This window comes from Wolffia australiana, chromosome 12 (assembly GCF_029677425.1).
Source record: "Wolffia australiana isolate 7733 chromosome 12, ASM2967742v1".
In the NCBI taxonomy this organism is placed as follows: Eukaryota; Viridiplantae; Streptophyta; class Magnoliopsida; order Alismatales; family Araceae; genus Wolffia; species Wolffia australiana.
In genome coordinates, this window is record NC_135846.1 from 15912913 (window position 1) to 15936956 (window position 24044).

At 38.5% G+C, this 24044-nt stretch overlaps 3 protein-coding genes across 3 annotated transcripts; 2 read left to right on the plus strand and 1 right to left on the minus strand.

The window, feature by feature from the left end:
* The first annotated feature begins 3543 nt into the window (after window positions 1-3543).
* LOC144710296 (uncharacterized) lies at window positions 3544-4793 on the plus strand. The gene has a single exon (XM_078584025.1). The coding sequence runs from the start codon at window positions 4227-4229 to the stop codon at window positions 4665-4667; it is 441 nt and encodes a 146-aa protein (XP_078440151.1). The 5' UTR covers window positions 3544-4226; the 3' UTR covers window positions 4668-4793.
* A 15-nt stretch (window positions 4794-4808) lies between these two features.
* Window positions 4809-6796, minus strand: SETH3 (Sugar isomerase (SIS) family protein). The gene is made up of 3 exons (XM_078584024.1): window positions 6086-6796; window positions 5719-5942; window positions 4809-5094 (listed from the first exon to the last, which is right to left on the minus strand). The coding sequence occupies exons 1-3, from the start codon at window positions 6716-6718 to the stop codon at window positions 4938-4940; spliced, it is 1014 nt and encodes a 337-aa protein (XP_078440150.1). The 5' UTR covers window positions 6719-6796; the 3' UTR covers window positions 4809-4937.
* An 11612-nt stretch (window positions 6797-18408) lies between these two features.
* On the plus strand, window positions 18409-21586 carry LOC144710149 (malate dehydrogenase). The gene is made up of 7 exons (XM_078583829.1): window positions 18409-18569; window positions 19479-19637; window positions 19760-19935; window positions 20043-20320; window positions 20875-21010; window positions 21094-21205; window positions 21296-21586. The coding sequence occupies exons 1-7, from the start codon at window positions 18527-18529 to the stop codon at window positions 21388-21390; spliced, it is 999 nt and encodes a 332-aa protein (XP_078439955.1). The 5' UTR covers window positions 18409-18526; the 3' UTR covers window positions 21391-21586.
* Window positions 21587-24044: the final 2458 nt, after the last annotated feature.

Here is a 24044-nt window from a genome sequence, read left to right on the forward strand (position 1 = left end):
AGGAAGAAAGAGTAGAAGAGGAGAAGAAAAAGAAAATTGAGAGAACAGAAGAGCAGACAGGAAGAGGAGAGGAGAAGAAGATAGAAGCTGGAGGATAAGAGAGCAAGGAAAAATAAGGGAGAAGGAGAAGAAAAGAAAAAGAGGAAAAAAGGCAGCACAGGAAAATTTATAATGAGAAGTGAATAAGAAAAATTAAGAAGAGGTGAAAGGAAAAAAGAGGAAGAACGGAACAGAAGAGGAAAAAAAGCAAGAGAAGTGGAGAATATGGAAAATGGAAAAGTAAGAAGACATAAGAATATGAAAAAAATTAAGAAGTGTAGAGAAGAAGAAATAGGAAGAAGGGAAGAGAAGAGGATGAGTTATAGAAATTTTACAATTCCCAAATGCATGGAACAACATTAAATAAATAATCAACACAAAAGTTAATATATAATGGGTGAAAAAGTTCAAACTAAAAAAAAATTAACTTAAAACACTAAAACATAAAAGATAAATGTATTGAGGAATATAAATAAATTATCATTATAGATACTTTTATTTGAAATATTATTCTTGAAATACATGCAATCAGGATGGAAATTTCAACATTTTAATGAAATGAGCCCTCGTCTATTACATCAAAGAATAAGCAGGAGAAGAAAATGAGAATTAGCGGAATAAGAAGGAGATGAGAATTGGCGGAAGAAGAAGATGAGAATTAGCAGAAGAAAAAGAAGAAGTGAATTCCAGGGAGAAGAACGGGAAGAACAAGAAGAGTGTGTAGAACGAGAAGAACAAGAGGAATATGGGGATTGGGGAATGGGGAAGAATGGGAAGAAGAACTGACCGGCGTCTATCATCTGCTGATGCCGCTGTCACTGGCCTCCGCCGATGCCACTATCGGTCGTCCGTCATCCGTCGTCCATCGTGCGTCATCTAAGGCGCGAACAATTTCGAATAAAAAATCAGGTAAGTATATTATAGATGTTAGATATCGAAATTTAATATCCAACATCGATAATCGATGTCGTCATACTACCCCTGAGACGGAGGCGGATGACGACATTGAGACGGATATCGATATCGGATATCTGTTGCTAGAAAAAATGGATACCGGAAATTCTCTTTCCGGAATCCGATACAGTATCCGTCCCGATACCGTCATTGGATACAGGTATCGGGACGGGCGATCCCTACCTGTCAGTCATCAGGTACCGTGTACATATAGTCCCTTCTCTTGATTGTCCTAAAATGACGTAGGTATGGTCAATTGTCAAACCCTAATTGGCCATCCAAGTTGTTGTTTATACATTTGGAAATCAACAGAGAAGTCTTCTTTGACATTACAGTACCTTGGCTACGGACTTCATCACATCATCATCCTTGAGTTGTCTCCTCTTATACCGCGTGTGGAGGATCTAATCATAACAACTCAATCATGTACCTGAACTTCTTGGTGGAACCAAAATAATGTAGTTTAAAAACCCATGACTAGAAACTCTCAGGTCATAGTCAAAGTACAACCATATATCCACAAGATGTCTTTGGTGGCTTAGGTCTAAGGACCACATACCTAATCATGACATAAATGAAACTGATTGATAATTTGGTGTGATACAAAATGTGATTCAAGGATTTGTAAGAATGAATTAGTGAACTCTTTTTACTAAAGAGCACCCACTATCTATCATTAATGTTTCACACTAATGGAAATACTCATAATATGAGTGATACTAGATAGCGTTATTCTATCTAGATAATTCGATGTCCTTTTATAGCATCCTTCAAATAGGAATATTTAGAACATATGCTTAATGAGTAGTGATCTTCGTATTATGATATCATCATAATTCACTAACTCTAATCACACACAAAATATAAAAAATACAATGTATAAATGAACATGGATTGAGATATGGAATGTGTCATAGGCTTCTCAAATGCATATATTTCCATCACGGGCGCCCAGGACTGTCACTTGCAATGTGTGGGCAAAGGGTAACAATTATTTTCTAATTCACTTATTTCCCTAAGAATTTTTTTTAAAAAAATCTTAAGATATTATGAATCTAGTAGAGTTATTTAAAATAAAATAGGTGATCATCTAATTTATAAACTAGATTTAACTAGTTTTCTTTTTTACATTGAAATTAATTGATATACATTTTTAAAAGTAAAAAATCGTTTAAAAAGTCTAAATTTTAATATATAGTAATGGAAAATTCAGTTTTTTTATCACTGCTCTATGTATATTCGACCTTACTTTTTGTGCTTAGTAAGTCACATGCCAACCTTAACTTCTAGTTTATCATCAAGTTTGGCGATCAACAAGATGAAGCCAATGAAGCCGTTGTAGAAGAGATACGGGGTGATCCATTTCCATCGTCATTAACCCCCATTCCTGTAAGATGTGGGAATTTTGGATGTAGCTTAATGAATACTTAGAGAAGGTGAATCTGGATCCACAAGAATTGATGCCAGTGGAAGGTGAACCAAAGAATTTTAGAGAAGCTCAAAAGAAGTTATATGAAGGTAGGCCATGATAGGAGAGACGAAGGCCAATCTGAAGAATCAAACTTTGGTCCTTGTTATTCCACTATCGAGGTGTAAACCTATAGATATTAAGTGGCTTTATAAGATGAAGAGGACTCTCAAAGAAAGATCGTGGGCCACACAAAGTACGATTATTCCTAAAAGGTGTGTTCAAAGTTTTGGCGCTGACTTAAATGACATTTTTGCTCCTGTAAGAAGGAATGAGAGAATACAATTTTTGGTTATTTTTGGCCTGACTGATGAAAAGCCATATCAGCTTCAGCCCCGCAATCATTTACTCTGTAATACACCTTCGCCACTCTGGATGGCATTGTCCTCTTGCCAATTATTACATCCTTAATTGCAAGGCAAGTGAAGTGTGGAGTCAAAGTCAATTCGAATCACGGTGACCCCTTCCACTCTAAGGCCTACTTCTCATCACCGTCCACTTATTTTCTTTGTCCATTTCTCCAATCATTGCATCTCTAAGGCCTATTTCTTAGTGACTGTGTATGCCATTGACATGGGTGAAATAAGGGTTAAGAGACAAATTTCCACTTAGTGACACTCAGGTTTATTGAAGGGAAAACTACACAATTACTGATAATAACATATCATTTGGTCAGTCTATAATAGGAGGATGTATTCGTTATTATTTGTCACTTTTTGTCTCCATAGAAAGTGAGTGTATTTGCTGGCTGTTTATTAGAATTTGTGTGGATCATTTTGACCGTCCATCATGATACCCGGCATCATGGTATTTTGTGTTTATTTTCTAATAGAATTAATACTTACACTGATTCTAATATGTATCTATAAACTATCTTTCTTTTTGGCACTCCCACGTTGACTCTATTTTAAGTGGGGCTGTATCAGACACTTGACACTTAAAGCCCCAACCAGATCTTAAGTCAGAAGGCACTGAGACCAGACAGATTTCGAGTCAGACCTGGCCATCGTTCAGACAAAATAAGGTGGAGAATATCCTCAATTTTTAATCATCTTACGCTTGTGTGTCCACCATCGTTCACCATTATCATGCTTCCTTTCTACAACCTTTCAGACTCTCTTGATAAGACAGTAACAAACGAAGCATCGTTTCGAGCCATACAACAGCCATGGATTTCACGAACTGCTGCTTCGCCAAGTCTCCGTTAATGGTTTCTCGAGTTTCTCTGTGGTTATCTCCCCCATGCTGCCCACGTTGATATAACAAAGAGGCCTTCTCCTTTCGAGGGGATTTCGCTTCTTAGTTTGTCACCCAACATTACCCAAGAGGGATCTGCCCAAATAGTCAATCCCCGAACAGTAACAAGGGACGCGGCTCCATAGCCGTGACTGAACGAAGAAGGCACCTTGGCGATAAAAAGCCCATAAAACCCAATCCAGCAGATGACCGATAGCCGAAGCAGCCTCAGGGTTTCTCCAGGGCGGCACGCTTCGTCATCTTCCAGAAAGCATGAGGAAGAAGATTTCAGACAGATGATTTGCCATCATTCCGCATCTTCAGATTCCTCTTATTCCCACCTCTCAATGATTTTTTAGTATCCTCGTGCTCTGCGATGGAGTGTCGGAGAGAGAGAAAGAGAGAGAGAACATTCTGCACAGGCGACGAAAGAATGAAGGCATCGACTTATGAGGCTATTTAAGCTCCTCCAGCGTCGAGCAGAAGTGCAGTAAGAAGGAAGGATTGTCAAGGGAAGGACGGAGAAGAAATGGGGTCTCCTTCCCGTCAACTGATCTTCGCGCTCTCACTTGTCACGTTGAGCATGGCCTTGCGAAGCGTAGAAATGCACGAGAGTCAGAACGGCTACAACGCCTCTGTCAACGCCAGCAATGGCGGTCCCATGAAAGACGCTGGCGGCGGCGGCGGCGGAGGCGGCGGCGGCGTGAGCGGCGGAAATTGTAAAGGCTGGTGGACGAGCTGGGGCTGGGGAACGGGCTGGGGATGGGGCAGCGGCGGCAACGGCAGCGGAGGCGGCGGCGGTGGCGCTTGGAACGGCGGCGGGGTTAACCGTGGAAACTTCAGTGTGGGGGAATACGCGCAGTGCAGAAACCAAGGGTCGTGTAAGCGCAGGAAGCTGATCTGCCCGCTCCATTGCCATGGCCCCTGCGTCTACGACTGCGACAAGAAGTGCGTTGCTCTCTGCAAGTGATCTTATCCGAATATCATCGTCGTCTTCTTCGTAATAGTTGTTCCTGAGATCTCTCCTTTACTCTATCTTATTCCTCAAACTCTACCCATGTCGTGATCATATCGTTAGTAAACTTGACTGTTCATCTGACGGGGCTATCTGTCACCGGGGAAGTATTTATTTGTTTTATTTTATGGTATGATAAGGAACCGGGTACAAGCCGCGAAAGAGCTCTAGTAAGAAAGGGAGGGAGAGAGAGAGTGTGTCTTATGGGATAAAAGAATCACTGGTCTACAGACCGGCTGAGACGAGGCCGTGGAGGGTGACGATTCCGACGACGGCGTTTTCGTCATTGACAACTGGCAAGAACTGCACCGGAGACGGCGGCGATTCCATCTTCCTCATTGCCTCCACCGCCATCGCATCCATAGAAATCGTTCTCGGTTTTCTGATGCAAAAGTGAAGTCATACACATATAAAAAGCCATTCTTTCCTGGTTTTCCAGCCAGAAAACGAGATGAAATCAATTATTTAGCAATGGGTTTTGGGGTTTTTCTGATTTACAAAAAATGCTTGAAAAATATGGTAGTTTTTCAACATATAAGACCATAGCTTCGAATCGATGTTTTGGGAAGAAAGAATCATAAAACAATATTCAGGCCCACTTTCAAAAAAGTGGGTTTTATCATGTTTTAGTTAAGGGAGAGCAGAGAGAAAGAGATGAAGAATTTGCGCTAGGAGTAACAAACTTTTCTACGTTCAAAGAAGCATTAGAAATGAGAACCCACAAATTCAGGCACGATATAAAACAAATGAATCATCACAAATGGTAATGTATTCGGTGATCAAAGCAGCGGTGAAAGACATTGATTGGAAAAAATGAAACTTTATAAGGTGAAAGTATGAGATTTTTTAAGTGAAAACAATTGGAAAACCTCGTCTTTCCCCTGTCAAGCAAGGGGCACCCCCAAAGACGGAAGAATCATCACAAATGGTAATATATTGGGTCGGCGGAGAAATCATTGATGAAATGGGACACGTTAGAAGAAACATTAATCGGAAACAATTGAACCTGTTGCACATCTGACCGACAGTCAGCTTGAAGATCCCTTCTCCGTAAGCCTTGAGAGTCCGACGAAGATCACCGTCAGTGAAAGTTCCAATCAAACGGTCGTTATCCTCGATGACAAGAAGACACCCGCAGCCTTTGCTGGTAAGCTCCACGAGTTGATCCATTATCAGATCTCCCTCTCTACAAACTGGGAGCTCTCCCCTCTTCTTCATCACATCCTTCACCTGACACGGAGTTTCAATCACACGGATTATCAATTAATCAATCAATCACGAATCTATTTGGGGATAGAAGAGCGGGGTCGATATTTGATCAAACGGAGGTTGAAATTTGAAGAATTAGGGTCGATTTTTCAAGATCGGCGCACCTTGAAGATGAGACTCTTCCCAATCCTGCCAGCGGGATGGTTAGCGGCGTACTCCTCTTTCTTCAACTTCTTAGCCGCCATCAACGCCACGGCGACGGTATCGCCGAACACCATCTGCACCGCGGCGGAAGTGACAGGCGCAAGATCGAAGGGGCAAAGCTCTCGCTCCAAGGGTAAATGCACGTTCATGTCACAGACAGCGGCAAGAGGGTTATCTTCAACGGAGGTTATAGAGACGAGGAACGCTCCTCTGGAGCGCAGGCAGGGCGCGAGCCTTAGAAGCTCTTCTGAGGAGCCGGATTTGGAGAGAAGCACGAGGATATCGGACGAGGAGACGACGCCGATATCACCGTGGAGCGCGTCGACGGGGGAGAGGAAGCCCGAGCGAACGAAGCCGAGGGAGGCGAGGGTCTGCGAAAGCTTGCGAGCGACGAAGCCCGACTTGCCTACGCCGGAGAAGAAGATCGCGCCGGTGGCGTTGAACAGCAATTGCGCGAATGCCCTCGTCTGGGACAGATCAAGGTGATCAAAGAAGTAGTTCATGTGGCGTTTCTGAGAGCCGAACAGCCGGCGTAGATCTTCTTCTTCGATCGTTACGCCTGTCGAGGAAGGAGGACCCGGCAAAGATCCCATTCTGGCGCGGGTGAAGATCTACACCGACCACCGTCTTGAATTATATACGAAGCTCGCTCCTGCAGCGTTGCCTGAGGAAGAAGATGGGATCAAAAACTTGGTTTATTATTCGTCATTAGGAACCTCTATTAAACAAAGAATTAAGGGCTTGGACGATAAAACTTTGTTTTATTGTAAAATAATATATAATTTAATGCGGCGACGTAATTCCATGTGCTGCACGATCCAACTACCTCTTTCTTTTGACATTGGGGATTGGGACGTCCACGTGGAAGTCTCATTGATTGCCACTTGGCAAAGACATTTCTTGAAATGGACTTTCTTTGGGTTGGGCCAGGTGAGAGCCTAAATATTTGTTTGCTTTTGCCGACAAATCTTAATTTATGCTTGGGACTTTTCAAAAAACATAACCAAATCTGGGGGGTGACCTTCCCAACAAGAATTATAGAATATCAAAAAAAAAACCAAGCTGATTAGTAAAAAATATAAAGAAATTCAATTTATTTGTCTCTAGGTTTTCAAAATAATATAGCAAGACCATCTTTGGATCAGTCGAGACTTTGAGATTAACTAGGGCTACGCCTCTGTGAATTGGCAGGTCAGATGGCAGGCTGGATGGATAAGGAATATGTTCAAGCCATAGATGAATTGTATAAACAAGGATACATGTGTGACAAAGATATGGTATAGAAGTAATTATAGTATGTATGTGATGTGGTGTTATGTATGGCGTGAGGAGATGCTGGATAAAGGATTAATATGAGTTTTGGAATAACATATAGACAAAGGCAGGGATAATAAAGGAAATAAAGACACAAATGCGAATATTCCACCCTGGATTCTCATTTAACTCTGAAGGTTAGACAATTTTTTACCAAAAGATGATATCCTCCATCAGTTGATCAACTCCTGCCTTCTCTCAACTCACCACATCTAAATACTTGATGGACATAAAAATAAAATATTTCACTACGACAAAAAATTTAGACAAAATCTGATGTATTTTTTTAGCCTCCGCAGGGTTAATTTTTAAGTGTAAGGAATGGATGGGATGAGAAGAGAAATAAGAATCACTTGTCAAATTTGGGCCCAAAAATCTTAGACCTTCACGTAGCATCTGAAAGTTGGATGACTTTGAGTCGTTGAACAACTTCTCTCACTATAAGGGGGATAATGATTGGTTGAGTATTACCTGTCTTTAGACGCATTTTTTCACACTTTTAGGCATGGAAATCTGCACAATTAAGTGTTGATATCCCTTGCATGGAGACCCATGTTTATTTATCATTTCAAAAGGTGGATTTATTTTTATCTACCATGTGTCCTTGTTCACTTAAAAAATATGAGTTAAAAATGATGCACTCTTATGAAGAATTTTCGACTAAAGTGGGTACCTGAAATCCATATTTTATCATTGGTTTTTTTCTTCTTGTCACAAATCCCTATTGAGCTTATGAATTTATCATAACTTATAATAAACCATAACATTTTAATACTGAGCACCACTACAATGGTGTTGTCATTTCATGATGGGAGAATCAATCAAAATGGGGACTCATCAATTCGCGTAATGAATAAAATTTTATTCAAATAACATTATGCCACATTTCTCAAAATGGGGATGATTGATGAAAAATGATATTCTAATCATTTAAGCAATAATAACATCTAATAAAAATTGTAGTACCTAAATGACTAGTTTACCATTTTAAAAATATATAGACAGCTTATTTCAATATGTACTCTTATATTTTTGGCTAAATGATGGTTTTCTGATTGCATCTCATGTATTACCGTTATCATTTTTTCATGGAGTGACTATTTGAGTTCTTAAATATTTTCCTTCTAATTCCTTGATTAAGCTTTATAACTTAATATTATTGTATCAAAAATATTTATCAAGTCCACTAAGAACCAACCCTCTGTAAAATAGTAGAAATATAAAGTATAATTAATTGTATTAACAATGAAGGTATAATTTTCTATGATGTTTTATAGACTTTGACAATGAAAATTCACCAGAAGGATGATTTTTCAGCATGTGATTAGAGCACTTGGATGTTGATGCCTAAAAATTTTATGCTTGTACACTTTTTGGAAATATTGTACTAGATTCATACACTTTTTTGGTCATAGTCATAAGAAAATGATAAGAATGATCCATGCAGGTCGAATAATTTGGACTAACATATGTACAACATTTTATCCAAGAGCAAATTGCCAGATATATTTACGATATCTGATCAGTAAGTGATGCCAAATGATTGGGAAACATGGACAAACCCAAGACACCAAAGGTCTCTTCAAGAATGTGATACATCACGGAAAATTATTTGGGATAATGTTCCAATACCATTGAGATATGGAGGATCGTTATTTGTGTCAATGTATTGAATTTAAGCATAAGTGGGGCCTCTGAGCTATTCATCCATGACACACAGGATAAAATCCTTCTATATAGGAAAGTTCCTTAATATGTGAATATATTTTCAGGATTATGTTGAGTTACTTTTTTATTGAACACAAAATAAATATGGGTCATGCACAAATGAAAACTTAAAAATAAGATATTGGAGTTCCCTACAACAGACATCCACTATGGAAAGCCAAGAATATGTCAATAATCTCACAGCTCAGGTAGGTACCTTAGATGAGTTTTTAAACTGATATTGTCCCTCAAGTATCATGTCACCAATCCTCTTTACCACGAAAGGTGAGATCACGTAAACACCATGTCTAGAATGATTCATTTAATTTTTTCTATGATGAACATGATTATTGGATTCGTAAAAACTAACCATATGAATCCATATTGGATGAGTATTTATTCACTTATTCAAGATATGATGCTTGGAAGTAGGTGATTACTTCAGGGGGAAGGTACTCTTAGTCACTGAAATACAAAAAATGACATTAAACTCATGGTGCTCAGTAAAAATTTTGTTCACGTGTCTCATAAAAAAGCACAATTTATATGTCCTTATTTAGAAGTATGATATGTTTTTTTTAGTGTTAAAATTTTAATATAATGATGATCTATATTTTACAAGATACTAAACATGATAAGTATATCAATGGAGGAAAATAATGGTATCCTCCAAGTTGAAAACCACATAAAAACTGAAATGATGGTGGATATGCCATTGTAAAGAAAAGGAGGAGAAGAGATTGAAAAGATAATGCAGGTCACAAAATTTCACTTCAGATGTGGACATTCATTTTTCCATTTTGAGGAAACTATTATGATCTATTTTCATGAATCTTGACATGCAAACAATTGTTTGCAATGCATGTCAATGCACAAACCATGAATTTGATACATGTGATAATTACACACTTTGTCAACAATCACATCCATGGTCTACACAAGATGTCATCGATTAACAGAAATTTTTTTGTGTTTCATGGCTTGGATTGATTCAATCTGAAATCACTAGCACAACATGAGACAATCAGAGAGGGTTGTTAAAACTGAAGACATTGATGATCATATCATCTTTACCAAGATCAAATATGTGATTTTACTTCCTTGGGTGAGTCTCTTTTAGCCGTTCAAATGTTTGAGATGTAGATCTGTCCCCTCGATCATTAGATTGTTACTCTCCTCATTAGTCTCTCAAAATGCACTGCCACAAATCTGTTTTTTTCACTGTCCATTCTGTTGGGTTGTAGGGCTACGGTTTCAATGCAAGAAAAAAATTCAAGCAGAAAAAGCATGAGATCATTTCATAAATGATTCCTGAAACATTTAATGTATTGAGTACCTTTTAGGGAACTTTTTTTCACCCTTGGCTTGCTTCTTGGAAGAGTTTCTTCAAGCCGATCAATTGCTCGAACTCCAGTGATATCCACATGATTAGAAGGTTTTTCGATCTCCTCTCCTTCTTCACCACTTCTTGAAGATCTTGTGAATCTTCTCGCCATGAAGGACGTGTAATAAGTGGAGAATGTAGATGAAGAATAAAAGGTGGTGATAAGCCAGAAAAAGGGTATAAGTTGTCGTTAATTCCTAGATTAAATAAAAAAAAGTTATAATTTTTCCTTAAGAATTATAGACTTGAGTAAGGGTCAAATCATTGAGAGCCAGAAATCAATTAAAATATTTTTTCCATGTGATTATAAATGTGTATGTATAGTTTTTACTCGTACAAACAAAAACTAACAATGAGAGAAATAGTAATTTTTTTTTTCAAACAAATGGAATGAAGAAAAATCTAAATTATGTTGAGAATGACTTTAAATATACTTTTCAGAAACCTTTTTCAAATATGATAATGTTAAGAAATCAAATAATAACTACTTAAAATAATTTGGAGCTCTCTAAACTTGGCGTGATGGCATTGAAAAATATATAGTGGATCTCTGGTTTTTGGTTAAGTAAAAATGTTGTGAGACGATTTTCATAGCATTTTTTGTGGTATTAGAAAGCTCTAGGTCTTGGCTATCACTTCCTGCCAAGCTATAAAAATCTTGTGGAAGGCAGGAACCTCCGAGTATACACAAACCTCTGATGTCACATCCATTTGGGCCTCGGATGCATTCTTTTTCTGTTTTCTCCAAATCTAATGATATGCTGCCCTTCTTCACTCAACCTGGCACTCAAACAGATTTGATCCAAGAAATATTGTTGCACTCAAGGCTGTCAAAAGAGATTTTGTGACATAAATTCTAGGATGCTTAAAATGTGGGAGAAAAGGGGTATACATAGGGATCCCAGATTCCCAGTGTGAGAAAATTAGAATGTATGCACGGATTTGGCAATCTAGCCTGTAAATATCATCCCCCCTTTATAAGAAACAAACAACATCAACCCATTTAATATCTTCCATAAAATTAGGCGCCTCCCTTGATTAAGCTTGAGCTCTTTTTGGGATCCGAATTAGGCCTAGTCCATGAGGGGCTTCATTGTGCTTTAGCTCCCTCTCTTCTCCTTCATTGATATATCATAAATATTCAGATTACCAAAGTCCTATCAAAGGATAAAACTCCAAGGAAGTCATGAGAAAAATATACCACTTGGTTCAAAATAATCAAGTTGGGTTAGTTCATAAATCCTTAAACCCTAGTATTTAGGACCAATTAGAAAACTCAATGTTAATTTCATTTTAGACATGAATAGTTGATAATTTGTGTGCATATTATTTCTATAAATAGTAAAATGAATCATAAAATATATATTTATCACTATGTGTTTGATGCCATCAATAGGGAGCCCATTGTTGGGTTTTCTCCCTTGGTTCATCCATGGAAAATATGATTCAATGGATGCGGAAGCGTGTTAATCAATTCAAAATCAATCTTTAAAATAAATTCATCAAATGTACCTTGTGGGGAACTTATTCCACCCTTGATGTGCTCACTTTGAGATTATTCTAAAGCTGTACACATGCACAACCTCTAGAAGTATCCGCGCTATCACTTCGCACTCGAATCTGCACCTCTTTTTCTTCAACTCTCCTTGAATACTCTCTCCTTGGTTCAGTAGAGATGAGAGTGGAAAAAAGGGGGCTCTCAATTCTGTCTAGCATGGGAGCTTGAAATGAGTGCCCTTTCCCTATTTATACTTTACTTAAGTTTTTCACAAAAACCATAGAGTAAACTATGTCCACCAATGCCCTTATGATCTTATGTGTATGACCCTCTAGGCCCATGTATCCTTCAAGTTAATAACTTTAGTAGCCCAATAAAAACTATTGACCAACCTTATTAATTAACTATAGCAAAAAATATATTAAATAACTACGGGTCGATTTAAACTAATTGATAGGTTAAGTTTCTAGCCAGTGGATTGCCAAGATACATTTCGTGTTCCAAAAGATATCGAGTAGTGTTTGAACTCTGTCATGGAACCTTTATAGCTATCGGTTATCGTATATGTATAATCCATTATCCGCATGAGACTCTTGAATAACTTAAGGTATGGTTGATCGTCAAACCCTAATCTGGCATTCGATTAGTACTGATGCGTAACGGGGATCATTGGAGAAACTCCTTCTCCAATACCCTGACTACCTTGGCCAAGGATTTGTTCCATCATCTTCTGTGAGTCAATTTCCTCTTATACCAAGGGCAGACGATCTCATATTGACCACTCAAACATCTATGTGAGCTTCTTACTCTGGCTAAGCTATGAATCATTTGAATCCCAAGATTAGAGGCTCGCAAGTCGTAGTAAAAATGTAGTCATCCATTCATGAGATGTCGTTGGTGTCTCAGGTCAGTGGATCACTTATACAACCGTGACATGAATCAACCTGATTGACGTTAGGTATAATACCATTCAAGGCTTCGTACGGATCAATTCAGTGATCTCTTTCTCCAAAGAGCACCCACTACTTGTCCTTAGTGTCACCACACTAATAGGCGCAAGATAAACTATAATTTTCTTATATGTATGATTAGCTAGTGTTATTCTATTTGGATAATTTGATGTCTGTCTGGACTATCTATCGAATAGGAATATTTATAATACATGTTTAAAGACTAGCAATCACTATATTACGATCTCATCATGATTCACTAGGCCATTGCACATATTCATGGACGTCATTATAATCATCACACTAGAATAATAATGAACATAATATTTATTCAATGAACTTAAATAAACATGTTGATGTGATTGGCTTGACGGCCACATAATATCCATCACCCAGGTCTGGCTAGTGTGGCAACCTAATAAGGGTGCCTGATAACATGCATTTTAAGTACCTTATATGATCATATTTACCTATTTATCTGCATTTAATTACTTATATTTGCATGTTATCAATCTTAAAATGATTAAATCTGTTCTTAGAATGATTTGTTGATTTTACTGCATTTTTATGGATTTTCTAACAACATATTCTAAAAGGATATTATTTTTGAGATAGAAAATGATTATTCTGAGTCAAAAATATATCTATACGTATTTTTTGAGCTTTTATTTTATTTAATATGAATTTTTAAATGTTTTTGTTTTTTTTTGGCTCCGGGTGACGTGGCACACTCACAGCCACTCGTTTAAAAGAAAGAAAAAGAAGAAAGAAGAAGGTGACGTGGCGCGCTATCGCGCCGCCACGTCTCCCTCCGAAAACAAAACGTGTTTTGCTTCTTTTTTCTTCTTCTTTGCTTTGTTTTCTTTGACTTTTCTTCAGGTACACGTGGACTTCGAAAAGCGCACGCGCGGAAGACAAAAAGCACGGAATGCAGAGCGCTTTGACTTCTCAGCACGCAGCAGCGCCCGATGATGAGGAGAGAGAAAATATCAATGGCTAGGATTTCTTCAAATTGAAATGGCTATAACTTTTGATCTACAACTCCGATTTAGCTGAAATTTTCAGCGTTGCTTCGTCTCCCCCTCCTCTTTCTATCCATACCCTCAGATCTATAAATAGAGGCCTGGATCATTGTAAAATTCATCTTGAACTTGCTTCCTACTTGTGTAGGCTGATTGAAAGATAGTGAGTTTTGAGATCCATCAAGAGTGTTCTTGGTGTCCTGAGTGTGTGGGAAGAAGCATTGGAGAAGAGGAGGGGCTTACTGGCACTCGTAAATCCTCGCCTTACGTTGTCTCTTTCCCTTCACTATATTTAACATAATTAGAATTTATCATCATACTTGCACTCTCATTTCACTTGTGTTTCTCGTCTCTCCATCCGTGCCATCATACCCAACCATTATCCTCATTTATACTTTCGTTCATCTTCGTGTCCATCACAATCATTTACTCTTTATTTTAGTTGAAATGACATATACATTTAGTACTTCTTAATCAATATCACTAGCTCATATCCTTGAATCGTGCTTTTGTCGATCTTCTCATAAGAACATCACGAGTTAAGAAAGTAATTCCTTCATCTTTGTTCCCTGTGGAGACGATCCGTACTCATCCCTAACTAAATATTTTTAAGTTCGGTCAAATATATTTATTGAATAATCTCAATCACCAACGACAAATTTTAACCCTAAAAGTGAGATTATAAGTGACCTCCCTTTATTTATACTCATTAAACCTTTCACATAAAAGACCTTCAAAATAAAATATATGCCAACATCATTTTAGTCTCATGCATGTAACCCTTTAGGCTCTTAAATCATTGTGGTTAATACCTTTAAGGTCTAATAACATTTATTTATCAACCTTATTAATTAACTTTATCAAGATATAGAGTAGACTTAGGGTACGGCGAATCATCAAATCATAATCTATCATTTGGTTAGAATTGATGTGTAAAAAGGGGATCATTAGATAACTTCCTCTCCAATGTCCTCACTACCCTAACCTGGGATTTAGTTGCATCATCTTCGTTGAGTCAATCTCCTCTTATATCGAGGGCAATGATCTCATCTTGATCACACATTCATCACCATTACCCTCGATATAAGAGGAGATTGACTCAAGGAATATGATGGAACTAAATCCCAGGTTAGGGTAGTGAGGAAATTGGAGGGGAAGTTATTTGGATAAAACCATGGTGGCATGACTTGGCTTGACGATCACATATTATTATCCGTCAATGAGTATGGCCAAAAATCTGGCCATGTGTGGAGACACTAAGAACAAATAGTGGGTACTATTTAGGAGACAAAGTTTGTTGAATTCATATGTATGAATCCCTAAATTCCACAAGACAATTTAATTTGGTTGACTTGTTTGAATTTAACCCAACTAATAGGTTAAGTTTCTTGTCCTTGGGCTTCCATGCTACACCTCGTGATCTTAAAGATAGAAATGAATATAATGTCCCTCTCGTTGAACCTTTTTCTATTATTGATTATCGTGTATGTATAATTCATCATCTGTTTGATATGCCAAGGACCACTTCGGGTATGGTAAATTGTCAAAGCATATCACTCATCCTAGTTAGTATCGATGCATTAAATAACTCTTCTTTGATATTATATTGCTTTATCCAAGGACTTCAATAGACCATCTTCCCTTGATATATATCCCATTTTACCAAGGTTGGGTGATCTCATCTTGAACACTCAAGCATCTTTATAAAATTCTCGATGCACCCGATCTAAGATGATTTGAAAATCCATGATGAGGAAATCATTGATCATTGTCGAAGTACAATCGTCTATCCACAATAAGTCATTGAAATCTCATGGTCTTATACACAACCATGATTGTAGTGATATAAAAAATGAATTAGGTTGGCCAATAAAGGTAATTGGGACATTTAATTTTTTAACTAGACTATTATATGAGCCTCTATTTTAAATCTTCTGCTAGACTATTATACTAGAGGTTCACACTCAAATAGTCTTTTAGACATTGGAAGATAAACTTACAGTTCAGGGCTTTTATGAAAATTCCATCCAGTGTAATGAGGAGAAGACCTTGAAGATGATTGACTTGTGGCATAATTCTTCATGTGCCCAACATTATTCTTTCTTTACCCTTTACTCCCATCCATGATATATACAATTATAATGGTGTAATGCCGATTGTGGATTTATAACAAGGATCGTTGAGAAAAAGGAGGAGATTTGACGCGTCGAGTATCACATAGATACATATAGAGACTGGACATGTGAATAACTCAATATGTCTCTCATGAGGAATCGGGAAACCACATATCAGAACTGCCAAAAGATTATTTATTCATTATTTTTAAAGCTATCATTAGGCCACTATTTTAAATCTTCCATTGTGGGAAATGTGAATCTTTTACCTCATTCATTGACCTAAAATCCAACATCCACAAAAAAATATTGTCAATATTAATTCAAATAGAGTACTCACTCAATTTAGGATGCCATGTTGGATGGTTTTTCTCATTGTCCACTCTAATCCATATGTCACATTCATGTTTCTTTGGAAGGATACCCCAATGTGGGAGTATGTTTAGGTAGTCACAGGCCCATTCTCTGTCCAGGTCCTAGTTCCAATATTTAGCAAAGATCTAAACCTTATCTTAACTTTGGTATGATCTTGGTCTGATCCCAGTATGGTTACACTAATTAGTTAATGCCAAAGTTAAATAAAAAAGAATTAAAATTCCTCCTAAAAAATAGGTTCCTGGATGGTCATACAAATTGATTGGTGGTTTTCAAAAGCAACACGAATAAAATGAAGAAGAATTAATGGAAGCTTTTGAAATTTGTTGTAGAAAATCCAAACATGTTGTAATCTATGCAATTAAGAGGAAAATACCAACTCAAGTGAAGTATGGGTTACGAGGATCAAAAGGGAGATATGATTTTGGTATATTACTCACAACAATTGGATTTTCTCCAGATCTAACAAAAGGATCCATACGTTAGCGATTGGTCCTCTGATATCTATCTGATATTGGTTATTAGACAATTGATATCCGATATCTGGTAGAAATTGGCACAGTTTCTGATATCGAATATCAGATGTTGAGTGATATCGAATGTCCATTCAACATCGGATATCGAGACAGATATTGCAGGAGTCTAGATGTGGCGGATGCTGGTACTGGATATCGAATCTGATATCCGGATATTAGATATCCAGATATTGGGTATGCAGATATCAGATATCCGGATACCGGGTATAAAAAAGTCCATGTGTTTTACCAAATGCCAAGCCTTAAAATTTAATCGACTTATAATGTGCTCCGCTGGGACATAAATCTGGCCATTTTTGTACTAGGCCAGACTAAGTACGATATCATAAGTGAAATATAAATTAAAACCTTTAATAAAATATAAAATACTGAAATAGACAGTACATTCAACTTGTAGTAGCTTAGGTATGTATGAAAACTTATTTAATACATATTTCGGATTAGTATAGCAGATATCAACAAAGCCGATATCTGATATCGCCATCCAACCTTTGGGACGAGGATGGATGCTGATATAGGGACAAATAACGATATCAGATATCAGTAGAATAACAACCGAGATCCGAAATCGTCATCCGACAATAGGATATCGGTATGGACAGATATTGGTAAGCTCATTTCCAAGATCCGGTTCAGCATCAATCCCGATATCGTTATCCAATATTGGGGTTGGGATGGGCAAACAATTCCATCCATGATTAAAGGCGTAAAATATTCACCTGTGTAATGTTTCAAATAAATGTATATTCTCCACTTTTTTGGACAAATAAATGGAGAAAATATTGTGTTATCTTTTAATATATTTTAAATGTTGAATATCATTTTTAGGATCGGATGGGTGGGGAGTCAGATTTTGAAAATTCTGATTCTAAAGAGGAAGAAGAGACAAAATAAAGAGAGAAAATCAAGGAAAAGAAAGAAGAAGTGGGGGAGTGGGGAGTGAGGACACACAAAACTGGCAGTGGGGAGTTGGGTTTTATAAAAATATAAAATATAAAATGTTTTGGTGTATACAAATAGAGATTTTAACAAATATAGCCAGTCCTCAGTCCAGTTTGACCCTCGCGCAATAGCCAGTTTCAGTTCTGCCAGCCCTATAGTTTATCTTCCCTCCTTTCAGGCTAATATCATTCAATGTCAGTCCTCACATAAGATACCTTGGGATTGTGGGTTGTTTTGATCTTTATTTAATTTTCTTCCCAGCAATTTCGGCAGAAAAGGATTAAAAAATATTTATTAAGACCTGATTTTTGGTTTGCCCATCAAGGCATCAAAAAATGGATATCCGATTGCCACGCAGGCCTAGGCAAGTGGTGGGTGGTCCCCACTTCCCACCAGCCACAGTGATGGCTTCCGTCAGAAGAACGCGACCGTTCACGGGGAAGACGAAACCCTCGCACTGATAAAGACTCAGTACTATCTTCTTCGTCACGCTTGTACTGCCCGCCGTTGTTCTTGAGCGCTGCTAGCAATCCTTTCGTCGATCGCCTCAGACTCTCTCATGACGCCCGATCCAGTCAGAGTTCTCGTCACCGGCGCTGCAGGTCTGCAGGATCGCTTCTCTTTTCTTCTTTTCATCTTCTATGGTTAATTGTCTCTCCAGGGGTTTTCTTGTTTTGGGGTTTGGTTGTATCGTTTTCCGTTTATTGCCGAGAATCGTGCTGGGTCATGGAAAAATCTGATCTTGTTTTGAGAAAGATCCGTGTGGGGCAGATTGGGATCGCCGAACTGGTTTTAAGTTTCTCTTTTTCGTGTTATTCTAGTTCTTGGAGTGTTTGGTAACGTGATTTTTGTAATATCTGCGTCGTTTTCTACGAAGATAGATCAGGCTGGGGTTATGGAGATCCCGGTGTTGCGAGATCTGTGGGTGAAACTGTTTTTCAGTGTTGTATAGGGTTGCATCCACTAGTGTTGCTTTAGGCGATCGATTTTCCCGTGTACGTTGGGTAAAACTGAAGGCTATTCGTATGTCTTTCCGCTGGATTGGAACTCTTATTACTTTGATCTTCTTTTTTGCGGTCTTACTTTCTTGGTCCATCTTATATTTTCTTGGTGGGTAGGATTTCCACTTCTTCCCTCTTTAGTTCAAAATTATATCTTTTTTTTGGGCAATGTTTTTTTATGCTTGTTATTGTGAAAGACTGTTCCCACTATCTGATGACCATTTTGATTAGTTGTATCCGAAATATCCAATGCTTGTTTGCCCGAGCGATTCGGGTGTTTAACTGTGAATCTTGATGCTTGCTCGCTTGGAGGTTGCAGTTAATTTTTATCACTAGAGGTTCACTGCTTGCCTTTATATTAAAGCTTCCACAGCTCGTGAACATCGAAATTAGCTATCTCAAGTGTTAATCCTGCAGTTTTTACTATTTTCAGTGTTAATCCTTTTTCTTTACGCAAGACATTTCAATCTGGGGTCATCTACTGACCTGTCTTATATATGTTTATCACAGGCCAAATCGGATATGCTCTTGTGCCAATGATCGCAAGAGGGATCATGCTGGGACCAGACCAGCCGGTCATCTTGCACTTGCTTGACATCCCACCAGCTGCTGAAGCTTTGAATGGCGTGAAGATGGAGTTGGTTGATGCGGCATTCCCTCTTCTCAAAGGTATTAAACTCCTTTTTCTGGCTACACCAGAGGAATCAATGCAAGATGATACTAATTCCCTATTGGCCCCAACGTGTCACCTCCTCTGACCAGAGAATTGAAACTATTTGTCTGCTTTTCAGGTGTTGTTGCCACTACTGACGTTGCCGAGGCCTGCTCCGGTGTTAGCATAGCAGTCATGGTCGGCGGTTTCCCCAGGAAGGAAGGGATGGAGAGGAAGGATGTCATGTCAAAGAATGTCTCAATCTACAAATCCCAGGCATCAGCCCTTGAACAGCATGCTGCCCCGAACTGCAAGGTTCTTATTGTTTGAGGATGCTTAAGATATTATTGAGGATTGACCAGATTTTATAGATTATTGTAATGATTGTATTAATGACAAAGATGGGATGGTCTTATGTGCAGGTGCTGGTTGTTGCTAACCCGGCGAACACAAACGCTCTGATCTTGAAAGAATTTGCTCCGTCAATTCCCCAGAAGAACATTACCTGCCTGACCCGGTTGGACCACAACAGGGCCCTGGGTCAGCTCTCCGAAAGGCTCAACGTCCAGGTCAGCGATGTCAAGAATGTGATTATATGGGGCAACCACTCGTCCACGCAGTACCCTGATGTCAACCATGCTACCATCACGACCCCAGCTGGTGACAAATCGGCCAGGGAACTTGTTGCTGATGACGCATGGTGTGCCTCTTCCCCACTATCCATCTTGATCTATCTGTTTATTAATGAATTTATAGATTTATTTTTGCATCTATGCACCTATTCATCTGTCTATGTACTCTATCCAACTGTGTGTATCCGCGTCTATTCATCTATCTACACATCTTTGTATATATCCATCCAACTACACATCTATGTGTCTATCCATGTTTCCAATTGCCCATGTACTTATCAATCCATCTAACTACCATCTATGTATTTATCCATCTTACTACCCATCAAACGACCCATCTATCTATCCCACTACTTAAATATGTGTCCATCCATCTATGTATATATCCCTCCAGCTATCCATCTATGTATTTATCAATCTAACTCCCCATCTAAATATCTACCTCTCTAACTACCCATCTATGTATATGTCCCTCTATGTACACATCTATGTGTCTATCCATTTGTCTATCTTCCCTTTTCTGCATCTATACACCTACCTGCCTTTCTATCCATCAACTGCACTTTGATTTCTCTGGTTCCATTCCCTGAACCCATTTAATCTTTTAACTTGATGACCTTAGGCTGAACGGAGAGTTCATCTCAACCGTCCAGCAGCGGGGTGCTGCGATCATCAAGGCCCGCAAGCTTTCAAGCGCGCTCTCCGCCGCAAGCTCTGCCTGCGATCACATTCGTGACTGGGTCCTTGGAACGCCGGAGGTATGTGCTTAGCAACTTAATTTAATACATCAACTTAATTTTTTCTGCTTCTCTTAATTGAGCTCTTGTTTTTATTCTTGTAGGGCACTTGGGTGTCCATGGGCGTGTACTCAGACGGCTCATACGATGTTCCTGCTGGGCTGATCTACTCCTTCCCTGTCACATGCAAGAAAGGCGAGTGGTCCATCGTCCAGGGTAAGCAACCGTTTCACCAGTTCCCTCCATTTCACCCGATCTCCAACTTATCTCTCTCTTATACACAAATATATATAAATTCTTGTCCAGGGCTGGCAATTGATGAGTATTCGAGGAAGAAGATGGATGCGACGGCGGCAGAGCTGTCAGAGGAGAAGGCCCTTGCTTACTCGTGCCTCTCTTGAAGAGAGAGTGGTATGATTCTCTCTCTTTACCCACGGCTTTTTGTTTGAATAAAGCACCCGACCATGTGAGAGAGACACTTCTGTGCACCGGCTGTGTAGCTTCTCTTGGACCCGTGAGCAACTATCTTTGGCTAGACTGAATGCTGATGCCCCTCCCTTTCCCCAACCATATACGAAGGGATTATGAATTTATGCTTCTATGGTTCACGGATAAATGGAAATGATAAAACCACTTTCGCCTAAAGACAATGAAACAGATGGAAGATTTTTCTGCAGAGAATTTCTTCTTAGAAAATTTCTTTCCTTTGGCAAATCCAATGTTTCTTCTTTCCTTATAAATCGTCTTTCATGATTTGGCATTAATGTAGTTTCGCCGTCAAATTATGCGGCTGTTTCACCGTTTAATTATGCGGCTCTCTCGCATTCCATTACACATTAAAAGATACTGTGACTAAATTCTATTTCCATGATTCAGCTGGCCTAGTCCTTATATGTAAAATGTTTATTGTGTTATATATTGTAGAGCAGTAAACTGTTTTAAAGCAGTTTAGACAAGTACACTATTTTGATTTAATAAATATTTCCTTTTTATGTAAATGTTATTTATATAATTAAGTTCATAATAAAATTGAAAATGACCTATAGAACTTGTTTATTAAAACTTATGCTTATCTGATTCAAGTGAACAATAAAATCTTCTGATGAAATATCAAAATCTAATGATAATGAAAAACATTATCAGTGTGTTCCTAATCACAATTCAAGAGGCTGGCAAAATCCACTCTGCGCGAGGAGTTACGTTATGTACAATTCAATGAAGACATTGGATCGATATATGAGTCAGTAATTCTTATGTGATAAGACAACCTATCAATAATGGGCTTACAATGCCCTTTTATTAATTAAGCCTTCATTCCTTTCGTCACATTATTGACCAGCCACAGCAATACCAGTCAATTAATCATATCTTATTCGGATCAATTTTGGTTGGATCTTGGGCATTCTCAACTTGAGCTTATGTTTTCAACCTAAGTCGCTATCAAGCCAAGCCCTAGTGGGTGGAGAAAGACAGAGGGATAGGTCAATTATGGACTAAGAAAGGGAAAATCGAAAGCAGAGAGAGTGAAAGATGGAGAAGAAACTCAGATACATATATATAAATACACTAGGTAACATGGTCTTGTAGATAGAGTTGTTATATGTTTATAACTCATCTTCAATTTGGTGTTATAACTCATCTTCAATCGTATCCTTTTCGAAATTGACTTTACAGTGGTTGCTGATTTGAAATAGAACCCATTATTGAATCTTGCTATGTCTCTTTATTCTCAACAATTCTGGATGCTCATCAACTAGGTGTCATATTTCCAACATATTAAAAAACACTCCAACTTAACATATATGTTTCCTAGTATCTAAGAATAATTGGGCCTATCATCAAGAAAATAAAGGAGGTGGTAAATTTTGAGTAAATAGAATATGGTCCAGCCATCTGATCAGAGCTGAATATAAGAGATATTTTGCATCATTAAGTGAAACAATATCCCATCTGGTCATATCTGTTGGGTTCTAGAGGCCTTAATATGGATGAATAAATCAAAATATTCCACAACAGAAGATAGGAAATGAAATTGAACGACATCAACAAAAAGACGAAATGAAGTACCTTGGAACGGATGACATCCGTGATTTATTAGATCCCAGAGCAAAACGAGTCACGTTGCTCAAATGTGAAACCTCTAGACGTATCCACGCGATCCTCGGCACTTCGAATCTCCTTCTCCTTGACGTGCCCCGTTCTACCTCCACCGTCGTCATCACCCCGTTCTGATCGCATCGAGCTCGGAGAGGGGTGTAGGGAGAGTGGAGAAGAAGGGGAAGGCCCCTAAACAATTCTGGTCTGGGTGAATTTCGTTCAGGGCCTTCCCCTATTTATACTAAGTGAGTAATTTTAATAAAAACCCCCAAAACTTAAGTATATCTTTTGACGCCCAAAAGACCATTTGCATGTAACCCTCTAGGCCCATGTATCAGTCTAGTTAATGACTCCAACGGTCTGATAACCTTTATTGGCCATCCAAATTAATTAACAATATCATCATATAGATTGATTAATGTCCTATTGATCTAACCCAATCGATAGGTCGAGTCTCCAACATGTGGGATGTCAAGCTACACCTCGTGTCCTAGAGGATACATAGGAGTTTATATCAGCTCACTTCATGGAACATGTTCATCATCAATTACCGTGTATGTATGGTTCGCATCCACTTGACGCTCCTTGGATGACTTAAGGTATGGTCGACTGTTAAACCCTAATCTGTCATCTGAGTTAGTACTGATGCATTCGGAAATCATCGCAAAACTCTTCTTCGATATTTCACTGCCTTGGCCAAGGACTTCATCGCATTGTCTTCCTTGAGATGTCACCTCTTATATTGAGGGTGGATGATCCTCTCTTTGCCACTCAATCGTCTTCGTGAACTTCTTTATGTACCCAGATTAAGACCCTTTAAAATCCCATGATTAGAGACTCGTTGGCTATAGACAAAGTACAACCGTCCGTCTACAAGACGTCTTTAGTGTATCAGATCTAAGGACCACTTACACAATCATGACGTGAGTCGACCTGATTGATAGTTCGATATAATACC

What these genes read in the sequence shown, in the direction of transcription:
- LOC144710296 (XM_078584025.1), top strand. Translation starts at nt 4,227, where the DNA reads ATGGGGTCTCCTTCCCGTCAACTGATCTTCGCGCTCTCACTTGTCACG.
- LOC144710149 (XM_078583829.1), top strand. Translation starts at nt 18,527, where the DNA reads ATGACGCCCGATCCAGTCAGAGTTCTCGTCACCGGCGCTGCAG. An exon ending in TCTCGTCACCGGCGCTGCAG is followed by an intron (nt 18,570 to 19,478) that starts GTCTGCAGGATC and finishes TGTTTATCACAG; the next exon opens with GCCAAATCGGATATGCTCTT. An exon ending in GGCATTCCCTCTTCTCAAAG is followed by an intron (nt 19,638 to 19,759) that starts GTATTAAACTCC and finishes TCTGCTTTTCAG; the next exon opens with GTGTTGTTGCCACTACTGAC.
- SETH3 (XM_078584024.1), bottom strand. Translation starts at nt 6,718, where the DNA reads ATGGGATCTTTGCCGGGTCCTCCTTCCTCGACAGGCGTAACGATCGAA. An exon ending in GGAAGAGTCTCATCTTCAAG is followed by an intron (nt 5,943 to 6,085) that starts GTGCGCCGATCT and finishes ACTCCGTGTCAG; the next exon opens with GTGAAGGATGTGATGAAGAA. An exon ending in GTCGGTCAGATGTGCAACAG is followed by an intron (nt 5,095 to 5,718) that starts GTTCAATTGTTT and finishes CTTTTGCATCAG; the next exon opens with AAAACCGAGAACGATTTCTA.